The 24,529-nt window shown below is 32.1% G+C and overlaps 1 protein-coding gene across 2 annotated transcripts in view; it reads right to left on the bottom strand.

Moving 5' to 3' along the window:
- The window catches only part of SYCP1 (synaptonemal complex protein 1), a gene marked incomplete at both ends in the record, with an annotated part of 48,743 nt that overhangs the window by 7,727 nt on the left and 16,487 nt on the right, over nt 1-24,529 (bottom strand). The window contains 13 exons of one of the 2 annotated variants that reach the window (XM_081120791.1): nt 2,055-2,114; nt 5,288-5,362; nt 5,871-5,963; nt 7,080-7,190; nt 7,585-7,701; nt 10,098-10,160; nt 10,328-10,390; nt 12,718-12,799; nt 16,257-16,327; nt 17,177-17,294; nt 18,629-18,732; nt 19,753-19,857; nt 22,478-22,539. In XM_081120791.1, coding sequence (XP_080976917.1) covers nt 2,055-2,114; nt 5,288-5,362; nt 5,871-5,963; nt 7,080-7,190; nt 7,585-7,701; nt 10,098-10,160; nt 10,328-10,390; nt 12,718-12,799; nt 16,257-16,327; nt 17,177-17,294; nt 18,629-18,732; nt 19,753-19,857; nt 22,478-22,539 — 1,124 coding nt within the window. The remainder of the gene's footprint in view (nt 1-2,054; nt 2,115-5,287; nt 5,363-5,870; nt 5,964-7,079; nt 7,191-7,584; nt 7,702-10,097; nt 10,161-10,327; nt 10,391-12,717; nt 12,800-16,256; nt 16,328-17,176; nt 17,295-18,628; nt 18,733-19,752; nt 19,858-22,477; nt 22,540-24,529) is intronic. The other variant, XM_081120792.1, reaches the window with a different exon arrangement.

The raw sequence follows: 24,529 nt of genomic DNA, 5'->3' as shown, positions 1-24,529 counted from the left end.
TTTCCAGTAGGTATGAATCTTAGTAGCATTTTTTCAGGGTTGCATTTCTGCATTCTTTATCCTAAATATGTCTATATCATAGTTGATAACACAATTTTAATAAAAACAAATGTGTTCTGCTTTCTGGATTCATCAGGAGTCTCCAAAATGTAACTGATAATGGCAACTACACCACCATGTGGCCACGTCTGAGAATTAACATTTTTGGGTAGCCTGGTAGCTTAAAAGAAAATGCAACTCCCTGCCCACCTCATTCTAGAATACTGTACTGAAATAACCCTCTTCATAACATATCATGGAAATGTATGCACTTTCCTACAAGTTAGTCTTTTCTAAATGTTACATTTCATTTATGCAGATGCATATATGCAGAGCATTCATGATTTTCTCTGTTGTGCTTTTTAATATGCTAAGCACTATTTTAAATGCTTTCCAAACACCATCTCACTTAATCCTCAAGACAACTTTAGGAAATAGGGACTATTATTATCCCTTTATAAACAAGGGTCCTGAGGCATGAAGGAGGTAAGTAACTTGCCCAAACTCAGAAATATTTAATAAATCTAATGAGCATTATAAAGGCTTGTGATATTGCAATAATTTTGGAATAAAGCACAGCAAATAAAAGCCTATTTGAATTATTTTATCATTTTCTCATTATTTTCTCTCTCTCTACATATATATATATATATATATATGTAGATAGACAGATACAATATAAGGCATTTACTAATCTACTTGATAACATATAAATAATAGGCATATATTACTGGAATTATACATTAGTCAAAACAACTCTCTAACAATATGGGATATATACCTTCATAATATGGATACATTCATTATTTAGAAATAAATATTAGAGTTTAACCAATTTATTTATCTTCATCAGACACTTCCCTTAGACTATATCTAATCCAGCTGGCTAATTTTAATATGGCAATAATTTCTTCAAATATAATTTTTCAAGTGTGTACCACAGTATTTGGAACATAGGAAGCATTCAATATTCACTCACAGGTATAATATTTCTTTCCTTCTCTTTCTTTGAACCCAAATATAACAAAATTGTTGCAGTCTATACCTAAAAACTAAACTGTTCTCAACTACTGTCATTTTCAGTTTATAGTCAAAACCAACCTCCGTGGTGACTTAGGACTGACTACATAATTGTGTAGAAAATTTAATCATTTAAACTAAAACTTGCAATTAGAATTCTTCTATAATGGGTTAGAAGCTGAGGGGTACTCCTCTTCCCCATACTTGGTGCTTCCTTCCAGGTGTGGGGAGCAACAGTAGGGTAATATTCCTAACCTATGTTTCCTTAGGGAAAGAACAATGACTTAATGGGATTAGTAAATCTGGAAGGAGAAACTGGTAAATATAGTTCAACCCCTTCCTTACTCTTACTCTTGAGTACCAGAGGAAGCACACATTCTGCTCTCCTCCCCTTTATGCCATATGTTTACAAGAGCAGGCTGCTTTTAAGTAGATAGACTTGTCCCAGTTCAGATCTACCTGTGACAAAGTAGACTAATTTATCTAATTTGGGATCTCAGGATTAAGAAATCCCCTTGCCTTCAAATATAAGCTACATTCTCCAATATTAGTTATCAATAAATATTATTGTGGTTTTCACTGTCTTTCTCAATTGGTTCAGACTTAAGTGAGAAAAGCAGAATATCATTTATTTTAAACCCTCTCACACCCCCAAATTAGATATAATCTAAATATAAGCTTTAGAATTTTTAATGAAAATATTTTGCCTCTAACATTGGAAATTTCCTCAAGAAACACAAATGTACCTAACTTAAGATAATACTATAATAAAAATTACAGAAGGTTGAAATCTCTAAATCTCCAAGTGACAACTGCTTTAAAATTTTTAGCTAATGCTTTTGCATTAATAAATAGCAAGAAACAATTCAGGAAATGAAATTGTGTGATATATTTTAAATGTCCTTTCATATTTATAAACAAAAAAAACCTTTCTAAGTAGATGTCAGAAAATAAATTAGTTATAAAGAACACTGAAAACTATATAAAACTCTTACCTTGTCATTTTTTTCTTTGAGAGTAACTGTATTTTCTTTTACCTCTCTTTTGAGTTTTTCCTGTTAAAAATGAACATCAAGCACATACAATATAGTTATTACTATTACCACAAATGAATGTTCCCATTATCAAAATCATTCCTAAGAAGTATTAACAAGAAAAAAATACTGACCTATAAATTTCATAAAAATAATAAAAAGAAAATAGAAAAACAAATTAATTCTTCTCTACAGAAATGTTATTTGGTTTCAAATATCTTTTTTAAAAAATTCTGACCTGTATCTTGTATGTATCTGTGGAATCTTGAATAAAAATCTGAATCTCAACTTTTTCATTCATCAAATGAAGCGATTATAAAGTAAGGAATACACACAGATGACTAACTGTAAAGAGCTGCAAAGAGATCTAAAATATTAATGGGCCTTTAGAGGCAGAATTCACTTTTTCTCTGTGTGTTGATCTTGAATAATGAACTTTCAACATGATATTAAGAGATGAAGGATAAAATACAGAAAGTACAAAATGCTTAGGAAATAATACATCACTTTTGCTGAAGATTAGGGTGTGTGTATTCAGTAGTAAATAAATAAATAGCCCTTGCCCACAGAAAAGAACATGTAGGATATCTTTAACATGACAATCATCTAGAAAAAAGAACTGTTACAGCCCCAGGGAGCCTTAAAGGTCTCAGAGAAGGGAAGGTTCCAATGCACAGAATTTTAGGAAAACTTGCCTTGCCTGCCCATAATGTCTGTGTCAATATCTGTCCTCCCTGAATGTCTGTATACACCATGGTATCTCTCCCATAGTGTTGCTCCTAACCAGAGAACCCACTTCACCATGAAAGAAGCTGGCAGTAGCTGATGTAACAGCAGTTACTGTTCTTATTATATATCCTATCAACTACCAATGGTTAGTTGACCTTTAGAACTACAAAACTGCCAGAAAAACAATAGATGGCATTTATAAGTCCTTATCTAACAATAATTACTTTAAATGTAAATGGACTAAATTCTCCAAGTAAAATACAGAGTAGCTAAATGAATGTATATGTTTTCCAACCACAATGATATAAAATTAGAAATCAACCATAGGAGAAAAACTGGAAAATTCACAAATACATGAAAATCAAACACAATCAACAAATAATCAATCAATGAGTAAAAGAAGAAATCAAAAAGGAAATCCAAAAATATCTTGAAACAAATGAAATTGGAAACACAACATACCAAAACTTACAGGATACAAGCAGTTCTAAGAGGAAAGTTTACAGCAATCAACACCTACATTAAGAAAAAAGGAAGATCTCAAGTAACCTAATTTTGCACCTCAAGAAAGAAAAAAGAAAACAAACTAAGCCCAAAATTAGCAAAAGGAAGTAACAAAGATCAGAACAGAAATTAATGAAATCAAGACCAGAAAAACAACAGAAAAGATCAATGAAACTAAGAATAGATTACTTGAAAATATAAACATAATTAGCACCTTTAGAAAGACTATTTAAAAAGAGAAAGGACAAATAAATAAAATCAGAAATGTAAGAGGAGACATTACAACAAATACCACAGAAAAACAAAGGATCATAAAAGACTACTAAAACAATTATAAGCCAACAAATTAGATAACCTAGAAGAAATGGATAAGTTCCTAGAAACATATACCTACCCAGACTGACCATGAAGAAACAGAAAATAAGAATAGGTCAATAACAAGTAAGGAGATAGAATCAGATATCAAAAATCTCCCAACAATAAGAGTCCAAAACCTGATACCTTTACTGGTGAATTCTACCAAACATTTAAAGAATACATACCAAGCCTCCTCAAAATCTACCAAAAAAATGAGGAGGAAAGAATACTTCCAAATTCATTTTACAAGGCCAAAGAAGGGCACAGCAAGAAAACAAAACTACAGGCTAATATTCTTGATAAAAATAAATGCAAAAATCCTCAACAAAATATTAACGAATAGAATTCAACAGCACATTAAAAAGATCCTACACCATGATAAAGTGGGGTTTATCCCTGGGATGAAAGGAAATCAACTAAAGTGATATACCACATTCACAGAATGAAGGGTAAAAATCATACTGATCTCGACAGACGCATTAAAAGCATTTGACAGCCCAACTGGGCGTGGCTCAGCGGTTGAGCATCAACCTAGGGTCCAGGAGATCAGGATTCGATTCCTGGTCAGGGCACATGCCTGGGTTGCAGGCTGCAGCCGATCAATGACTCTCTCATCACTGAGGTTTTGATCTTTCTCTCTCCCTCTCCTTTCCTCTCTAAAGTCAATAAAGATATATTAAAAAAAAAAAAAAAGCATTTGACAAAATTGAACTTTCTTTCATGATAAAAACTCAACAAATTAGGTATAGAAGAAATGTGCCTCCACATAATAAAGGCCATATTGAAAAGCCTACAACTAACATCATACTCAAGGGTAAAAGCTGAAAGCTTATCCTCTAAGACTAGTGACAAGAATGCCCACTCTCACCATTCCTATGCAACGTAATAGTGGAAGTCCCAGCCAGAGAAATCAGGTAAGAAAAGGGTATTAAAGGCATCAGATTAGAAATGAAAGGTAAATTGTCTCTATTTGCAGATGACATAATTTTATATGGAGAAAACCTAAAAACATCACCAAAAATCTGTTAGAACTAATAAATTCAGTGAAGTTGCAGGATATAAAATTAACATACAAAAATCTGTAGTACTTCTATACACTAACAGTATTACTTGAAAAGAAATAAATGAAACAACCCCATTTACAAAAGCATCAAAAAACATAAAGTACTTGGGAATAAATTTAACAAAGGAAGAGTGAAAGATATCTACACTGAAAACTAAAGGACACTGATGGAATGAAAGAAGACACACACAAAAAGAAAGGTTTTCAGTGTTCATGGATTTGAAGAATATTGTTAAAATGTATATATTACCCAAAGCCATCTATAGGTTCAATGCAATCTCTATCAAGATATCAATGGCACTATTGATAGAAGTAGAAAAAACAATCTTAAAATTTATATGAAACTACAAAAGATCCCAAGTAGCCAAAGCAATCCTGAGAAAGCAAAGTGGGAGGCATCACACTTTCTGGGGGGAAAACTGTAATTTTTAATCCAGTTAATCAAATGTATCATATTATTTTCCAATATTAGATGTTTATAAAAACACAAAGCTGCATCTAATCCTTACAATTAGATATTTTATAATGCCACAAAACCTACTTTCTCTTCTCTTTCTATTTCAAGTTGTTTCCTAATAGACAAAAGTTCATTTTTGAGATTGGATAGTTCGACCTCCTAAAGAAAAAAAACAAGAAGTTTATAAGTGCATATAAATGCAAACTAGTGTTTCAAATAAATTTAGTTTTATAGGAAATAAATTCACTTATAAAACATATACACTTTAAAAGCCTACTGATATAAAGGCTGTTAGTTGAACATAACTAAAGATTTCATTTATATAAATATTTTACAGTTTACTCTAAAGAAATATTTAATACTATGTATCCCTCCTTCTCATCCTCTCCCAGTCTACACTATCCCTGCTCTCCCAATCTCAATCAGAGCTCCAAACTTATTTGTAACTGTAGTTTATAAATATTCATTTAGGGGGGAAAAGTTCATTCCACCATTTCAAAAAGTAAATTGGAAACTCACTTAACTATAAGATCTATAAGATCCCTTTCAGATCTAAGAATTTTTTATTCTGTAACTCAAAAACTATGGCTTTATTTAATATTATTCTTTACCACCCGCCATGTTGACATGAAAATTGGCTTTTATGTCTATTTGTTCTGTATCTTACCAAAGATGCTTTCACTGATGACTGTTCTTGTTCCCTGCTCTTATAAAGTCCTAATTCTGAATCTCTTTCTTCAATGATTTTATCATATTGGTGCTATATGAAACAGAAAAAAAAAACATTTTAAATATGTTAGCATTCAAATAGATTATGCTTTAATATGACTGGTATCCTTGTGCATCTAAAATTTGAAAAAAAATAATGACTATAAGTTAACATATATATACTTGAGCATATTTTTTAATTTTTCAATTACATAGACAATGAAACCTAGCTAACTCTCTTGGAAATAACATAACACAAGAGCAAGAAATAATTCCTTTTAATTGGAAACACTGAATTGCATAATTTTCAAAATAGTCTTAGAAAATTGGCTGATTCCAGATCTGAGGCAGAAAACAAGATGAGTCTTGAACATTGTTATAACAGAAAGCAAGAAAGCTATCAAGGATGATTAAAGTCAAGTCAAAAGAACTTGCCAGCAGTTTGAAGAGGCTAACGCTGGCTAAATATGAGACTAAGATAAAAACTTCACTGGATTGAGACATACCAAATACGTTTAAATCTATGAGTTCACAAACTTACTTAAAAAGGTTTTTTTTAATCCTCATTGGTTACCTCATAGTAATGTTACATCCCAGTAACAATTTTTTAAGATGAAGAGGTAGATATAGCCCACCTCCTCTCCAAATCCTAAAGAGAATAAGGCTTAATTTGATAATAGAATGATTACTTTAAACAACAGTAAAAAAACGGAGCACACTCACAAACATGACAAACATTAAGCTTTTCATCTATTTATTCCACTGACAAAAATTTATTTAGCCTCATGTATGTTAGACACACATAGAGGATACAAATATTAACAAAATACATATCCTGGGTGGAAAGTGCTATAAGAGACTACTAGGAAAATTCAGATAAAGAGTGACCACTTCCATCCATCATAAATGATAAGAAGAGATTTCCTGAAAGCGACACCCAAGCTAAGCATTGTGTGGTTAAGATTCAAATGCAGAGAAATAGGAGATCAAGGGCATTCCAGCTATAATTATCTATACTTATATCTGTATCTAGACCTATAAATATCTATAATTATCAGAGAAAATTACCAATATTTTTTCTGATAAATCAGAATGCTATCTTAATTTCACCACTTTATGCATGAATATGACTCCAATAATTTTCCTTACATAAAAAGAAAAAAATTACCTTATGCTTTTCCATAAGTGCTACCATTTCAGCTATTTTATGTTGACATCGTATATCAATTTCTTTCTGTAATCTTACTGCTTCATCAGCTATTACTTTTGCTTTCTCAACCTAACAAATCAATCAAGTATTTATTAAAATTAAGCACAAAAAACAAATTTAACTTAAATTTAGAGACCATATGCTATTCTATAAAATGCAGAAATCAAGTATCAGAAATTTAGGAAAGCCAAGTAGAAAATGCATTACTGGGTGCTCTGTCAAGTGAGATGACAGGATAACACTGTAATTCAAAACAATTATATACTATTCAATATTCACATACTTAGAATAACAAGGATACTTTAGCTTCTATAAGAAATTGTCCCTAATATAAATTTATTATACCTTTTAAAAGCCATAATTTAAAAACTAAGAACTTTTACTTTTCTCTTAAAATGCTATTTAATAAACAAATATAGAGTTTTAGTATAACAAATTCTCAAACACATTTAGTTTTTCCTACCTCTCCCAAAAGATTTTCTTCTGATATCTTTTTGTCCTCAATTTCTTTTTGATAGCTGTCAGTCATTTCTTTAAATTTTTTTTTGGCACCTTCTAATTCTGACTCTAACTTACTGACCTTTGCATAAAAAAAAAAAAAGTAGCATGGACATCAGTAAATGCTGTGGGTTTCTTGAAAATATTGTGTTCTTTTCGTAGTTCTGTGAATCTTTAAAGAGTACTTATTCATGAAAATTATGGTTGGATCATTTTTCTTTTTTCATATGGTAAGATGTATTTTATTTATTTATTTTTAATCCTCACTCAAGGATATTTTTTTTAGAGAAAGTAGAAGGGAGTGAGTGAGAGAGAAACATAAATCAGTCGCCTCCTGTGCCCACCCCGACCAGGTATCAAACCCGCAATCTAGATAAATGCCCTGACCGAGAATCAAACCCACCACCTTTTGGTATACAAGACATGTTCCAACCAACTGAGCCACCCAATTAGGGCTTAATAAAATTTTAAGTGCACAATACATTATTGTTGACTATAGGCACTATGTTGAACAGAAGATCTCTAGAACTAACTTATCTTGCATAACTGAAACATTATACAAATTGAGGAATAACTTCCCTTTTCCCCTCCCCCCAACCCCTGATAATCACCATTTTCATCTTTGCTTCTTAGTTTGACTATTTTAGGTACCTCATGTAAGTGGAATCATGCAGTATTTGTCCTTCTGTGACTGGATTTGCTGTTGAACTGGAAGTGTTCTTTATATATTCTAGATATTACATTATCAAATATATGATTTGCAAATATTTTCTCCCATTCTGTGGGTTGTCTCTGCACTCTCTTGATAGTGTCCTGACTTCAATGCAATCTCTAACAAAATTCTGCCTTTTTATCAGAAATGGACAAGCTGTCACAAAAAGACAAATACTCTATTTTTCTACTTACATGAGGTACCTAGAGGAGAAATTCATAGGGCAGAGAATGGTGTTTGCCAGGAACTGTGAGGAGGAGGGAATGGGGAGCTGTTTAATGGGCACAGTTTCAGTTTTATGAGATAGAGTTCTGGGGATTGGTTGCACAATAATGTAAATGAACTGTATAGTTTTTTAAAAAGGTTAAAATGGTAAATTTTATGTTATGGGTATTTTACCACAATAAAAGAGAAAAAAAGAAGGGCAATAGACTAAAACAGACTAAACAGTTCATGAAAAAATGTTCAACACTATTAAAGAAATGAAAAATAAAACCACAGTGGAATATTACTACACCCATAAGCAGGACCAGCTACATAATTTGCAGACACAAAATGAAAAGAGGGAGTAACTAGTTCATAAATTATTAAAATTTTTCAAAATGACAACAGAGCAGGAAACTTAAGTATAGGACTTTGTATGACTAAACAGTTCTCACATCCATGAAGCTGGGCTCTGCCCACATGAGTGGCTGAAATTAAAAAGACTGTAACACCAAATGTGAGTAGGATATGGACTAACTAGACCTCTCATACATTGCTATTAGGAGTGTAAAATCACTTTGGAAAATGATTTGGTTGTTTCTTATAAAACTAAACATATATCTACTCTATGACCCAGTAATTATTTTCCTAGATACTTAGTTAAAAGAAATGAAAAAATGTCCAGTGAAGATCTTGTACAAGAATGTTCATAGAAGCTTTACTCATAATGATTAAAAATTGGAAATAATTCAAATGTTCATTAACAGGAAACTAGATAGATAAATTTGCCACATTCATACAGTGGAATATGTCTCGGCAGAAAAAAAAAAAGAAAAAAAAGATCTATTGATACCTACAGGAACATGGATGAATCTCAAAAGAGGCTGAGCAAAATAAACCCTTATAACAAGAAAATATATTTGGCATGGTTCCACTTAAGTGAAGTTTTAGAACAGACAAACCAAGAAACAGAAAGCAGAACACTGACTGCCTCTGGGGAATAGGGTTTAAACTGCAAAAGGACATGAGGGAACTTTCCAGAATGATGGAAATAATCCTGTATCTTGATTGTTGCTGTTACACAGTTATAAAAACATTTGTCAAAGCTCATTAAACTGTAACTTAAAATCATGCATTTTATTACATGTAAATTATATTTCAAGGAATTGGGACTAAGAAAACAAACAAAATATGAGCTTATATTCCAGGATTTTAATTTGTTTCCTATCAAGTCAATAGTTATCAAACCCCTTGTGTAGCAAGATAACCATCTATGGAGCTTTTTTAAAATGTAGATCCCAAGATTCTACCCCAAACACAATCAACCTTAATTTTCAATGTATGGGTAAGAAGTATGAATACATACATATAAATACCCACATATATATATTTTTAAGATGCTTATTTTAACATAGCTAAATTACAGATGAGCACTCTTATAATTAAAAGGACTGATTCCCACACTCTCAAAAGATGATGTTTGAAAACTGCTACAAGGGTATAAAATTCTTACATTCTCATCTACTTACTACTATTTTAAAAACAAAAATTATTCGAAATACCTTTATCTCATAAACGTTCAGTTGCTTGCTTTCCGCTGTACCCCTTTTTTTTAAGGCCTTATTCTGTTAAAAGTTAAAAATAAACAATTACATTTAGTACCAAAGTGATTCAAACTTGCACTGCCACCTTACCTAGACTGAAATTACTGAGGAAAGGAAAGCATTATTCTCTAAAACTGAAGTGAAAAAAATCTTTTTAAAATAGTTTGATATAGAGAATCAGTGCATACCTCCTGTTGGAGTTCTTCAATATTCTTGCCTTTAATTTCAACTTGTTTCCTTAAATTGTTATACTAAAAAATTATGAGAAATTATAATTATTTTATTCAATATTCTTCTAGTCAAGATAATTTCAAACTAATAAAAATATTACATAAAGTAATACAGAAGTCACTCAAAAATGTTGTTAAATAATTCCATTAATGTCTAAAATCATGTGAACAAGTACAAATTTTACTAATTATCTCAATACATATTTGAAATTCTTAACAATTCTTAATATACTTAACATTTGAACTCAACTACTTTAAAAACAATTCCATTTCTCATTTCTGAGACGTCTTTTACTTATTATCTATAGCGAAGGGGAATAATATGATACTCTGTCTCCTCCTAACTATATTTCAATTCCTGTTCAAAAAAGAGCATCTGAAACACTTTTTTATATCTCACTTTGAGGGACTACTTCACCTGGGTACATATGCAGAACTGGAATAAGAGATATTAGCCCCCAAAATATTTAGAGAACCATAAAAGCAGCATAGATTTCTAAAGGGTCCTACAATATCACAGATAAGTAAATTGTTCTAATTTCCAATGAAGTAGAAAGAAACTTCAATGGGAAAAAAATTTTAATCTCCCTCATTAGCACAAAATACTGTTAAGTATTTTTCTTGTGACACACACTGCCCCATCTCATTCTCCCTCTTTCTGAATAAGCTAATGAAAATTTAAGTAATTTAAGTTTTCAATCCTTTTAAATTTAAATAATCTCAAAATTTAGGACTAATTATGATAAATACACTTGGTGGAATGCCCAGAATCTTGAAAAGGTATTAAACTATCACAGTGCATTTTTAAGTAAAATTCTTGTGCAGAGTAATAAAGAATTTTAAAAATCAGAATTCTAGGTAGAAAAAAAATGGTATTATTAGAAGCCAGAACTTCAGAAAGTAAACTATACTTTCCAGAGGACTACTCACTATATAGAAAATCAGATTTAGGGTCAATGTGTAGTGAGGTACAGAGAAGGAAATGAATTGGGATGGGCAGCCAGGCAGTAAAAACACTTCACACAAAGAGAGCAAAAGATTTTCTGCAGTTCTCTTGAGAGATGGGAGAGGTGTCTAAGAATGATTTTTTTAAAAACATCTTACCGCTATAAAGGTATCCACAACAAATGCAGCTGCTCAGAGTATGAAATTCTGGGAAAGGGAAGCGATAGCTAAAGAGGGATTCAATGAAACTTTGCTCTTTGAAGCATTGTGCAAAAAAAATCCTGAACCCAGAACCTCCTCAAAGAAAACTACAGTAAAAATTCTACATTATTCCATAAAGCCTTCAAAGGAGAATTGATATTTCTATAAAGGCTGTTAAATGTGTAAAGGCTGCCCCTAAAGAATCTGGTCATACATATAATTACGAAGTCTCTATTCCGAAACATTTTTGCAATTTGATAATACCTTGTTTTCTAATATCTTCATTTGTTTATCTTTTTTTAAAACTTCACATTCAATGCTTCGAACCTAAAAAATAACATTTGACATCAGATTAAAAATGTTAACAGAATTACTATTTTATTCTACAAGTATATTTTAGAAATGGAATTATAAAGCTCAGTCTTTTGTTTTTACAAAAATATTTATCAGTAGTCCCAGTTTATTTCAGTATCCTTTCTTTTATATATTTTATATATCCTTTGTTTATGTATTAATGTTCATCATTCTTATAGTAGGCCAGTATCACTTTGCAATATTTTATCAGTTTTCCCAATTTATCCTGAATTTTTTTTTTAAATGTATCTTTATTGATTTCAGAGAGAAGGAGGGAGAGGGAAAGAGAGAGATAGAAGCATCAATGATAAGAGAGTCACTGATCGAGCCCACAACCCGGGCATGTGTCCTGACAGGGAATCGAACCCCAATCGTCTGGATCCTAGGTCGACGCTCAACAGCTGAGCCACTCCCGGCTGGGCTATCTTGAATTTTTAAGAACTGTCTTGCGTATAAACGTTTATAATCTCTTAGCTATATCTTTCACAAACATTTGTTAATCTAAACCAACAACTCAATGATATAGAAAGGATAGGTATTTTCTCCATTATCAATATATTCTATTTTACTAAAGCATGAGCCTTTTATTTAACCTAAAAATGTAAATTAACATTAAATAATGAGCATTTATAAAAGAAATTTAGAATTATACACTCTTTCTTCTAGACATAAATCATACAAGCAAAATAATCAAACCCTGTCTATATTTTAAAGGCCAACAGCCTACCAGAGCCCCTAGATAACTAGTTATTTATTCAATAGTATACTTCACTTTATTTTTTTTGGACATGGTATTGCTTTCATGATTTGAAATTTTGTGATACAATCTATTATTAAATATAACATACATTTTCCTCACTCTCATCCAATTTACATTTAACTTCATCTCCTTTCTGCTTTAGTTCTTCTCTCACAGATTCCAGTTCATTCCTTAAATGGAAGAGTGACATTGAGATAAAATTTATATTTTCATTTTATTCCCTTTCTGAATTTCTAAAATGACTATTAAACTCTGTTAGTTTATATTTTCATTTTGCTGGGTAATTTTTCATGCATTAATACTAATTAGGCACAAATCACTCCTATATTTAAATTATACATTTATTTTGAAATTAATTATTTGGATTCTTACAGACATTTTTCTATTAAAGAAACTCCTGGAAAGAAATACTTGTCTCTAATTTAAGTCAAGATTTTACTGTTCTCTTAGTTATAAATCAATCATCGTTCTAAAACATTGTCATGGTTTCATTCAAATAAATCAGGCACATAAACACACGTGACTTCAGTGAAAAACTACATGCTGTGCTATCTGCATCACACGTAACCTTATATATGCCATAGAGTGTCTCTGGAAACACACACAAGAAACTGATACCTCTGGGGAAGGAAATTGGGTAGCAGAGACAAAGGAAAGAAAGACAGTTTTCTTCCCCCATGTGTTCCTTTGTCCCTTTCAATTTTGTAGCATAGGCATGTATTATCCTTATAAAAAATTTTAAGGGAGGTGGGGAAAACAAAATGGGTAAAAGGGGTCAAATATATAGTAACAGAAGGAAACTAGATTTCCGGTGGTTAGCACACAATATACCAGAGTTCATAGTATATGATGTACTCCTGAAACTTATATAATATTATTAACCAATGTTACCCCAATAAATTTAATTTAAAATTTTTTCATTAAAAACCTGTCTATTGCACATAAAAACAACAGAGCTTTGTCTCTGGTGGATACTTGAAGCCATTTCTAATTGTAGTCTCTTAACTTGTATGCATGGACTAGTTTTCAATCATGTGGAATAACTTGCCTTGTGAAAACTAAATCCACGATATTTACTCTTTAACTGAGCATTCAATCTTTAATTGGTATATTCTTACTTTTCCTAAACATATTTATATTTAGAGTTCTGTATGTCCACAGAGTAGGTAGAAATCCTAAAGGATATTATGCAAATAATTTGAATTCTCTTGAAAAGCAGCCTTTCCCTACAATATGCCTTTACTCTTTATCCCCCAAATATACAGTGGCTTAATCACAGAGATTTAATCTATAAATAACAGCTACTTCTGAAGAAGAAAATTGAGCAAAAAGGACAAAAGCAATCATTAGAAGTATGAAAAAAGATAACTTTCCAAAGTTACGTGCCAGGCACTGTTCTCAGCACTTTATTCACATTAACTCATACAATCCTCAAACCTATGAGGGAGGTATATTAGGTCTAAAGGAGATCTCAAATAATTTTAAATAGCAGTAAGTTTTAACAATCACATTCTTTAACCAAACATAAAACACAATAAAAACTTAATAATTCAGAATGTAAGTACAAACAAGAGCCCCTACATGTTTGGAAACTATATAAATTACTAATGGATTAAAAGAAAACTTAAAACACAAAAATAGATTATTTATAATAAACATAAAAATACTACAGATCCATAGCTGTGTTTAGGAAGTAAACTGATCTCTTGAAACAGTTTTATTATTTCAAAAAGGAAAGGATTCAGAGGCATGGATGCATGGAAGAGAATTTCTGACAGATCTCAGTCGGAGAGAGGTGAAGGGGACGGTAAGAGATTAACCAAAGAGCATATATGCATAACTCATGGACACAAACAATAGTGTGGGGAAAGCCTGGGATGGGGTGGAGACTAGGTGGAGGGGGGCAAAGGGGGGAAATCTATAATACTGTCAACAATAAATAAATTTTTTAAAAGAAAAATATAAACTAAATATCAATATACGAATTTTAAAATGAACTAAAAAGATCGATATTTTATTTCAGGCAGGCAAAAATTTCTAAATATAAAAGCAATGAGAGCCCTGGCCGGTGTGGCTCAGTGGTTAAAGCATCAGTTCACACACTGAAGGGGCTCCAGTTTCATTCATGGTCAAAGGCAAGTTTAGTGGGTTGCAGGTTCAATCCCCGTCCCGGTCCTGGTTGGGGAGCATTTGGGGTACAATCCGGAGGCAACAAATCAATGTGTCTCTCTCACATCAATGTTTCTCTCTCTCTCTCCTCTCTCTCTTCCCACAACCCCTTCCCTTCTACTCTCTCTGAAAATCAATGGAAAAAATCCTCAAATGAGGTTAAACAACAACCAAAAAAGCAAAGAGAAAAATTACAAAAGAAAACACAATTAGATTTAATACAAAATCAAAAAACTTCTATATGACAAAAAAATTACCCAAAGTTAAAGAAAAATAACTGGTTGGGAGGCAACAAATCAATGTGTCTCTCTCACATCAATGTTTCTCTCTCTCTCTCTCCTCTCTCTCTTCCCACAACCCCCTCCCTTCTACTCTCTCTGAAAATCAATGGAAAAAATCCTCAAATGAGGTTAAACAACAACCAAAAAAGCAATGAGAAAAATTACAAAAGAAAACACAATTAGATTAAATACAAAATCAAAAAACTTCTATATGACCAAAAAATTACCCAAAGTTAAAGAAAAACAACTGGTTGGGGGAAATCTGTGCTATAAATAAAACAAGATAAAGGATTAATATATATTTTTAAAGCTTAACTAAGTAAGAAAACAATCAAGACCTCACAATATTAATGGGCAATAGGTATAAAAATTTTAAAAAGAGGAAATTCTAGCAAGCAAACATGAAAAATTCTAATGCTTATCCCCAAAAATGGAAACAACAAATGACAAGAACAATGAGCTTTTTTATAAATAAAATAAGTTAATGATAATACCCAAAACCAACTAAAACATTTTGGAACCAGTATTTTCAAACATTATTGGTTGTGTTGCATGGTTTACAACAGATATAACCTATTAGAAACCATTTGACTATCAAAAGTCATTGAAATAATTATTCCTCTGACTCAATAAATTCTACTTACTTGAAATTTATCCTAACAAATTCAAAATAAGGAAAAGATCTGTATGTGCTAAGATGTTTACTGCAGTATTATTTATGACAGTGAAAAACTGTAAAATGTAAATATCCAAAAATATAAAGGATTAAAAATTTTAAATGTCATATTCGCTTGATTGGTATACAGGCACTAAAATAGATGACTATGAAAACACTTAGAAACATGGATAATGCCTAAAATAATATTAAATATTTTTTTATTTCTCTTCTAAGTTTTCTGGCATATGGTTAGTGTCTCTTCTTAGTTAATAAATAATAGAAAACTTATGATGCTTTAAAATTAATTTCTATGTCTAATCTCACTATTTCAACACTGAGTATAAAATAGATAGTACAACTTGATTTTTAAGCAGGATTCCAAAGCAGTAATTTAAGTCCAACTTTTTACTTTATACTATATTTAACATAAGTTTAACCTAAATTAACTATACCAAGTTAATAGAAAAGAATATAAAATGTTTTGCCAGACAAAAGAGGCCACCAACTCATTAGTCTTGCCTTAATTGTGTTTCTGTTTCTTCCAGATTTTCTATTTGTTTCAATATCCTTTCTTCTTGTTTTTTGCTATTCTAAAGAAATAATCAACATTGTTTATATTAATTATCCTGTTTCAACAAAAATAAAATTGAAAATAATATTTAAGGCCTTTATCTGTCAGCATAAAGTTCATTTAGTTATATATATATTTTCTTGCTATATATATATATATATAGAGAGAGAGAGAGAGAGAGAAAGAAAATGGGCTAACTTGCATAGTTCCACACTACTTTTCCACACTTTACTTGTTCCCTTAACAATTTCTATTCAGCAGCTAACAAAATAAGTCTTATTTGCTGTTTCCCAGTGATAATGTGAGATGTATCTTTTGTTTATATTGCTATGGCTTCAATGAACGTGTTTCTACTCATTGTTGCCTACTGAACTCATAATTACTCATCTTTTAGGCTAAAATCAAGGCTATATTCTATCTGAAGCCTTCTCTTCCACCAAGGCAGCAGTGACCCTGTGGATGCAAATAACACTTTGTCCCCACCCAAGACAACACATATTCTATTTTGTTTAAGTTATTTGAGCATTTTTTTCTACTGAGTTATAAACTCCTAAAGGGGATGATATTTTATTCATCACCATATCCTCCACAGTGTCTCATATGATTTATTTAATAAATGCTTGTTGAATAAATCCTTAATTCAAATCCTGATGCTTAAAATTAGGTTAACTTATCATTGGGTAGCCTCTATATTCTGTTGCTCATTATCACCATCTAAGATCAGTATGTATATTTTTCTTCTAAAACAAAGTATCAGCTCTAAGATAATCAGACTTTTAAAGCTGAAAGAATCTTTAGAGGTTATCTATTCTAACCCCCTAATTTTACAGGTAAGAAAACTAAGTCACTGGTATTTTTTTCAACTCACATTAATATCTTCTTGCTGCTTATTAAGTTTTAAGGCCATTTCACTTGTTTCTTGTGCTAGTTCTTTGTTCTCCAGTGAAAGCCTGTTGCAGCTTGCAGTTAGTTCAGCATTCTTAAGCCTATTTTTAAAAGACATGTCATGTCAAAATATTTAAATATAAAATTGTATGATGTGAAATTTAATTCAGAATAATCTTAAGGGAAAGCAGGGAAGGTCTGGGGGTATAAATTAAGTCAGATTCGCCACTAGTTAATAATTTCAGAGGCTGAGTGACAGGTACATTCTGGTCCATTACATGTTTGAAATTTTTCTGTAAGTTTCTCAAGATGTCATATATTTCCTTGCATACTTCCCACACCATTACCCCCCCCCATACTTTCCACAAATTTTAAAGGGTATATTATTTTTGCATATAATTTTTCTAATAGACCATCTCGTAGAAACTGTTTCAATCTTCTGATTATTTGATTGCAGTAGTCTATGATGCATGACCTATTTTAAATAACCTTTGTGCAAACACTTAAACTGCTCTTACTAGGTCTCAAGTGCTCTACACTGGAAAAGAGATTACTGCTGTTCTTGGTTCAACAACAAGGATCAGTTTTAGATGAAGGGGAATGTGTGGCTCTATGAAATGATTTTAGGGGCACCTATTATCTCCTACTGCTTTACTGATACTGGAAATTCATCAAAAATCAGGTAAGTTTTCATTAAAAAAATGAAAGCTTGAAAAAGCAAATACAGTAAGGATAACCAATTTATACTAAAGTATAAATAATCAGTCTATTTATTTAAAGGGATTTTGGTTAATAGATCAATTTTATCCAGAACTCCTAAAAAAATACTGTTGAAAAGGTATCAGAAGTAGGGAATGGGAGCTGAAAGGGAAGAAACAAGATCCTGAGTAAACTGCTTACTTCTCATTTTTATGTAGAGCTGAAAACAACCAAAAAGAAAAAATCATGCTCACTACTAGATTGGCTGCTTGAGTTTACTTCTCTGTATATAATAACACAATAATTATTTCCTCCCACTTTCTCTCAAAATTAAACTTGCTGAGTAGGTGAATCATTCAATTAAATATTTTATTTGGACAATGTAAGGAATGAATTTGTTTTCTGTCATTTCTTCAATACAAACTTATGAAATATTTTAGCAAATCAACCAAAATAACTAGTTAGAACTACAAATGATTGTGTTTTTACCCGAGGAACCAAATATCTCCAAGAGAAGGAATATATTAATCTTAAGCAGTTCTTTGTGATGTACTCTTCTTATGTCAATGATATGTACTTCCCTTATCAATAAAATTGATAAATTATTTTGACCATTGGAAATAAAATATAACTTTAAGCCCATTCAAATAAATATTGAACATAATTCACTAACTTATTAAATACTAAAAAACTTAGTAATTGAATACATAAGCTATTTTATAGATAGAGAACATACTTCTCATTTTCAAGCTCAGTTTTCAGTTCTTTAACCTCCTTTGAATACTGTTGTTCACTTGTTGCAATGGCGGTTAATTGTATTTCCAAATCATGTACTTCTTTCTGGAAAATAAATGTGTATAATCACAGCAAATATTTTTAAATTTTCTCATTTAAAAAGCTTGGTCACTCTGTGTAAGTCAGTCATATTTGGCCAAAATTTGGTAAGAAGATGTCAAAATTTTTTAGTTTAAGTAGATTCAGTGCCACAACCATTATAATTTTAAAACAATGAGCAATGACAAATGTAATATAAATAAATTCCATCTTGAAATTCTGAAGCTCAACCTGTAAAATTTACTTATTATAAAATATTCTTATCACTTTAACTCTACCAAGTAATTTCAATTAAAAAGCTATATTAAGAATAAATTAATGAAATCAGAATCTTAAAAACTAAGCTGTTCTTACTATTATAAAGATAGTTTAACTGCTGTTATAGACTAAAAACATAGTTTTTCAAATAAAAAACATTTAAAAATAACAATATGAGTGCTATAAAAACTACTGTAAACTAAGAACTTAATAAAGGCTAACTTTTAAATGTATCAATTAAGAAGTACTCGAAGTATCAAGAAATGTAATTATTGCCCGGCCAGGCACGGCTCAGCAGTTGAGGTCTAAGAATCCAGAAGATTGAAGTTAAGTCCCCGGTCGGGGCACATGCCTGGGTTGTGGGCTCGATCCCAGTTGGGGGCATGCAGGAGGCATCTGATCAATGATGACCCTCTCATCATTGATGTTTTTCTCTCTCTCCCTTTCCCTTCCTCTCTCTGAAGTCAATAAAGATATATTTTAAAAAAAGAAAGAAATGTAATTATTATAAGCCACGGCATTGTGTACATACTGTTGATACCTTAAATGTTGACCTTTCTCTCTCACATTATATATAATATGGAGGTTTTCTAGATATGTTTTAAACCAATTGTTGGCATATTAAATGTAACAGGAACTCTTACTTTGAAAAAGAAGTCTAGTGATGAAATCTTTCACAAAGCTAATGGCTGCACCATAATCTATTCTGTAAAACTGTCCTCTACTCACAAAATATGTGAAAGAAAAATGTATCCTTTTAAAACAAACCTCTCTGGTTTGGAGAAGACCAATTACTTTTTGTTCTGTTCCTTTTAATTCTTCAGCAATCTTCTCAAGTTGTTTCTTTTCATCTAAAAGCTTTTGGTTTTCTTCCTATTTAAAAACATCAATAAATTATGACAACCAAAGCACACACATATCAAAATAATCAAACTGCCTAAATAAAGTTGTGGAGAAAATTATGAGTTTCTCTTTGGCTAATGGTATTATCACCCTCCATCATTCCAAAGTATTTAAATCTTAAATATCTCTCAAAACCATTCACTTTTTCTCACTATTACTGCCACCTGCCAGCCTAAGCTATAATCATCTTTCCTCTGACTACTGTGATTGTCTACTCTTAACTGTTTATATCAACAGACTGTTCTCCACACTGCAAGCCAAATGAGCTTTTCAAAATGCAAATCTGACCAAGTCACTTCCTGCTGAAATTCTTTAGAACTTCCCATTCCTTTTAGGACAAATACAAAATTATCTTGATATGATCTTAAAGGCCGTGAATTCCAGGCTCCTACTACCTAACTTTCCAGACTCATTTTGCACCACACTGTTCCTATCACTTCAGGTTGTAGTCACCACACTCCTTTCCATCAAAGAATCTTTGCACATAACATTTCCTTTACCTGTTAAGCTCTTCCCTCCCATCTCTAGATTTCAATTCAATCTTTACTTTTTCAAAAAAGCCTTTCCTGACCTCTCTAAGTAGCTCAAATCCTTTTATTATAGGACTCATAGCATTGTGAAGGCAGAATCTGCATCCATTTGCTCCCCACTGTGTCCCCAGAGTATAGCATACATGAGTAAATGTATTGTCTTATTTATTCTTCACAACCCCCCCCTCAGATATGTACAATTATTTTCTCCATTTCATAGATGGAAAACTGAGGCATCGAGGGTTTAGGTAAATTGTTCTAGGTTATATAGCTAAGACGTAAAGAGGTGAACCAGATCAAAGCATTATGATTCTAAGGACCAAGAAATTAATCATGCTCTATTGCTGTTGAAATATAACAAAACATTAAACCAATCCATGCAGGAGTAAATCCTTACAGTAAAACAGTGCTTTGGACAATTATTTATAAAGTGCTTACAAAGTATCAGCCACTGTGCTAAGTACTGAGGTTACAGGGTAACAGTACACAGGTTCTTAGCCCTTACTGAAGCAAAAATTCATTCTACTATTTCTTTACTGAGCACCTACTATGTGTCATCTACTGTGCTAAGTAAGGGGGAGTCTAAAGGGCAAATAAAGCTTTAAATGATTATATCAAAAATAAATTAATTTCATTTTTGTAGTAAGTGCTATAAAGGAAAAGTTTAGGGTGCTTTGGGAGCAAGCCATACAGACTTAACCTGGCTAAGTGTCAAGAGAAGTTTCCTGAAGAATTGACATTTAAGCTGAGACTTAAAGTATAAGCATGCATTATCAAAATTGAAAGCAGTGTAAACATTATTATTATTTATAAGGGTTTGTGCAAAAGCAATTCAATGCAGAAAGGATAAGTATTTGGAAATAATGCTTCCCAAGAGATGGAAGAATTAGGAGTTGCAAAATCAGGTAGAGATGTGATAGGTTAAACCCCAAATCGAATATCTATAATCATAAACAGTACTGTCTTCTGTAGCAAAGGTTGGAAAACTACAACCTGCAAAACAAAATCAGCCTTCTGTTTCTTTTTGGAGGCCCTTGACCTAAGAATGGTTTTTACATTTTTATTAGTTTGTTTAAAATAAAAGGGGAGAGGAGGAGGAGGACAAGGAGGGGTGAGGGACATGGAAGGGAAGAAAGAGGAGAAGAGAATTAACATTTCATATACAGCCCACAAAGCCTAAAATATTTCCTATCTAGTCTTTTACAAAAAACAAAAAAAAATTGCCAACTCATGCTCTATACATTGTAATCAACTAAAATATAATGATTCTACCTGAACACTGAACAGGTACCAATATATATCATATACACATTTCTCAAAATTGCAGCTTTGTGGCTCAAAGGTATCAAAGACATACCAAATTTACAATCAGCTACATAACATTCATATTTGATCTTATTTAAATGTACTGTAAATTCCTGTTCCAATAGTATAAAGACACCATAGCCCTGGCCAGGTAGCCCCACTGGTGAGTGTCACCCTGATATGCTAGGGGTGGGGAAGGGAACATCCAGCCCGAGGGCCTTATACGGCCCTTGAAATCATTTGGTCTGGCCCTGCCAAGGCAACTGCAGGCGGGACTCGAAATTCAATAAATCAAGAAGCTTTTTTCATAGCTAATTTTTAAGTTGATAATTTTGTATGGCCTGGGAATAATGTTATAAATATCAAAATCGCCCTTGGCAGGAAAAAGGTTCCCCACCTGTGCGATATGCCCAGGTTGCAGGTTCAATCCCAGGTGAGGGCACATATAAGAATCAACCGATGAATACACAAATAAACGGAACAAGTTTCTTCCTCTTCCTCTTCCTCCTCCCCCTCCCTCCCTCTCTCTATAATCAATAAATAAATAAATTTTAAACCCTCTAAAGACACCAAGAGAGTTATCAAGATGTACAAATATTAGTATAGGTAAAAATGTGGCTTTACTAAAAACAAAAGGTAGTTTTTTAATATTTTATCTGAAAAAAACTAGCATAAAACATCTATAGTGTGAGAGTCTAAGCCACTGGATTTGAAAAGTAATTACTATGTATGAATAAGAGAAACTAAATACTTACCAAGAATTTTTTCAATTCTTCAAGTTCTGCTTCTTTGTAATTGTTAAGCTTAGTCATCTCTTCTAAAGTAAGGGAAAGAATATAAATGTGTTAAAAGCCGGATTAAAAGAGCAGGAAAGGAGAAACAAGAATAATACCATTTGAAATGGGAAAACTAAAAGAGATGGACTAATGCAACTAGAGACCCTAAAGCAGCAATTTTCAACTAGTGTGCTGCAAAAATTTTTAAACATGCAAAACATGACTAATCAGAGGCAATGACCTCTTTTCCCTTACCTGTCAAATTTAAAAAATGACAATAGCCAACACAGCAATGGCTATCCAGTGTGAAAGAGTCAAAATTATACCCATCTTTTTGTCTTATTAGCAAAAAAATACATTTTTTTTTGGTTTGCTACAGAATTTTAGTAATTAATTTATATGTGCCACGAGATAAAAAATGCTGAAAATTGCTGCCCTAAAGCACAGAGGAAGTCCAAATGGAACTATACAAAAATAATAAATATTCATAATGTTGCTATAAAGTTAATTCCACAATCAAGTGAGCCCAAAGTTCACTAAACAAAATAAACCATTGATCTGTATTTGGAATGTGGTCATTCAGCATGTGTGCTTTTACCTTCAACTCATCATCCCTCTCTAAACATCTGGCCTCCTAATCTTCACTCCAAACTTAAAAGAAGTAGCTCACCTAACTCCAGCTAACTCTAACCATTGTACCTGGATCTCAACATTCCCACCTCCTCTGAGACTTTAGTTGCTCTATTAACAATTTACATTGACTCTCTGTAGAGGAATCTTTAATTTCCCTCATCACAACTAATTATGTATTTGAATACAAAACAAAGTATCTAACTGACCTTCCTATCCCTTCATACTCCAGTAAAATCTTGGCTTTGTTTGGCAAATTCCTGTTTGTTACCTACACACTTCTTTCCTAACCCCATGCAGAACTAACACCATTCATCATTTTGTGGTGCAATTCTTCACCCTCATCACTGTGGAGCTTTCTGGCATTTGATACTATTAGCCACTCTACTTCTCTCCCTTTGATTTTCCAGAACCTTGTATTTTTCAGATTTTTTGTTTTCTAACTCCTGTTCCTGCTTTCTTTGCTGACACCCTTCCTTCATGTTGTCTTAAATAATACTTTACAATGCTTCTCTTGCTATTCTTCCATGAATTCAACATTAGGCTAATGAATTATAAAATCTTTCCAGCCCACACCTCCTGTTTTGTTTTTGTTTTCTCCTTTCTTACATTTTTTTAATTGCCTACAAAGTTCCCAAATGATGTCTTGCTGTCACCTAAATATGATTATATCTGAAACATTGTCTTTCCTCACTGTTGAGGGTTAATTATTATTGGAGCTATAACTATATATTATTCAAAACCAAATACTTGTAATAATTGCTCACAGTCTTTAAGGAAAAATCAACAAAATATGAAATGCCAATGAAGAGTCTAAAAGAAAAACCTGTCACATGCAAAGCTTATTTAACCACAAAGCTTAATTTTAAGTAAAAAGTTAATTTTTTTTAAACTAGCATGTCTCCACACTCTCTCACCCCCAATCACGTGTGTGAGTGTGTGTGTGTGTGTGTGTGTGTGTGTGTATGTATACATATATACGTACATGGTGGACCATCTGGACCAGCTGACCACATCTTCCACGACACGGCCTCAAGTTAAATCAAGGGTTCTGGGAATTGGAGCCAAAGGGACATGGCAGTGCCCACATAGCTCATGATCTCTAAGAAAGATAAACATCCCCTATGCCCAAAAGACAAGCTACCAAAGCCCACTCTTCCTTATAGTACCTCCCATCTCTTCCCCATAATCAGATGAAGCAGACTGTAACATACAAGTGGATGAAGATGGATTCTCAAATACTTAGATATGCAAACAATTAAGAATGAAGAATTAGTGAAGAAAAGCAAAACCATGAAAGAGAAGAACCAAATTCAATTAAGAACTAAAATAAAATCCAAGGAGAAAGAATTAATAGAGCAAACAGAAGGAGATATTTTGCTATGTATGCTAACATATTAG

This window comes from Miniopterus schreibersii, assembly GCF_964146895.1.
Source record: "Miniopterus schreibersii genome assembly, chromosome: 19".
NCBI classification, from domain to species: domain Eukaryota; kingdom Metazoa; phylum Chordata; class Mammalia; order Chiroptera; family Miniopteridae; genus Miniopterus; species Miniopterus schreibersii.
This window is presented reverse-complemented; position numbering and strand designations above follow the sequence as displayed.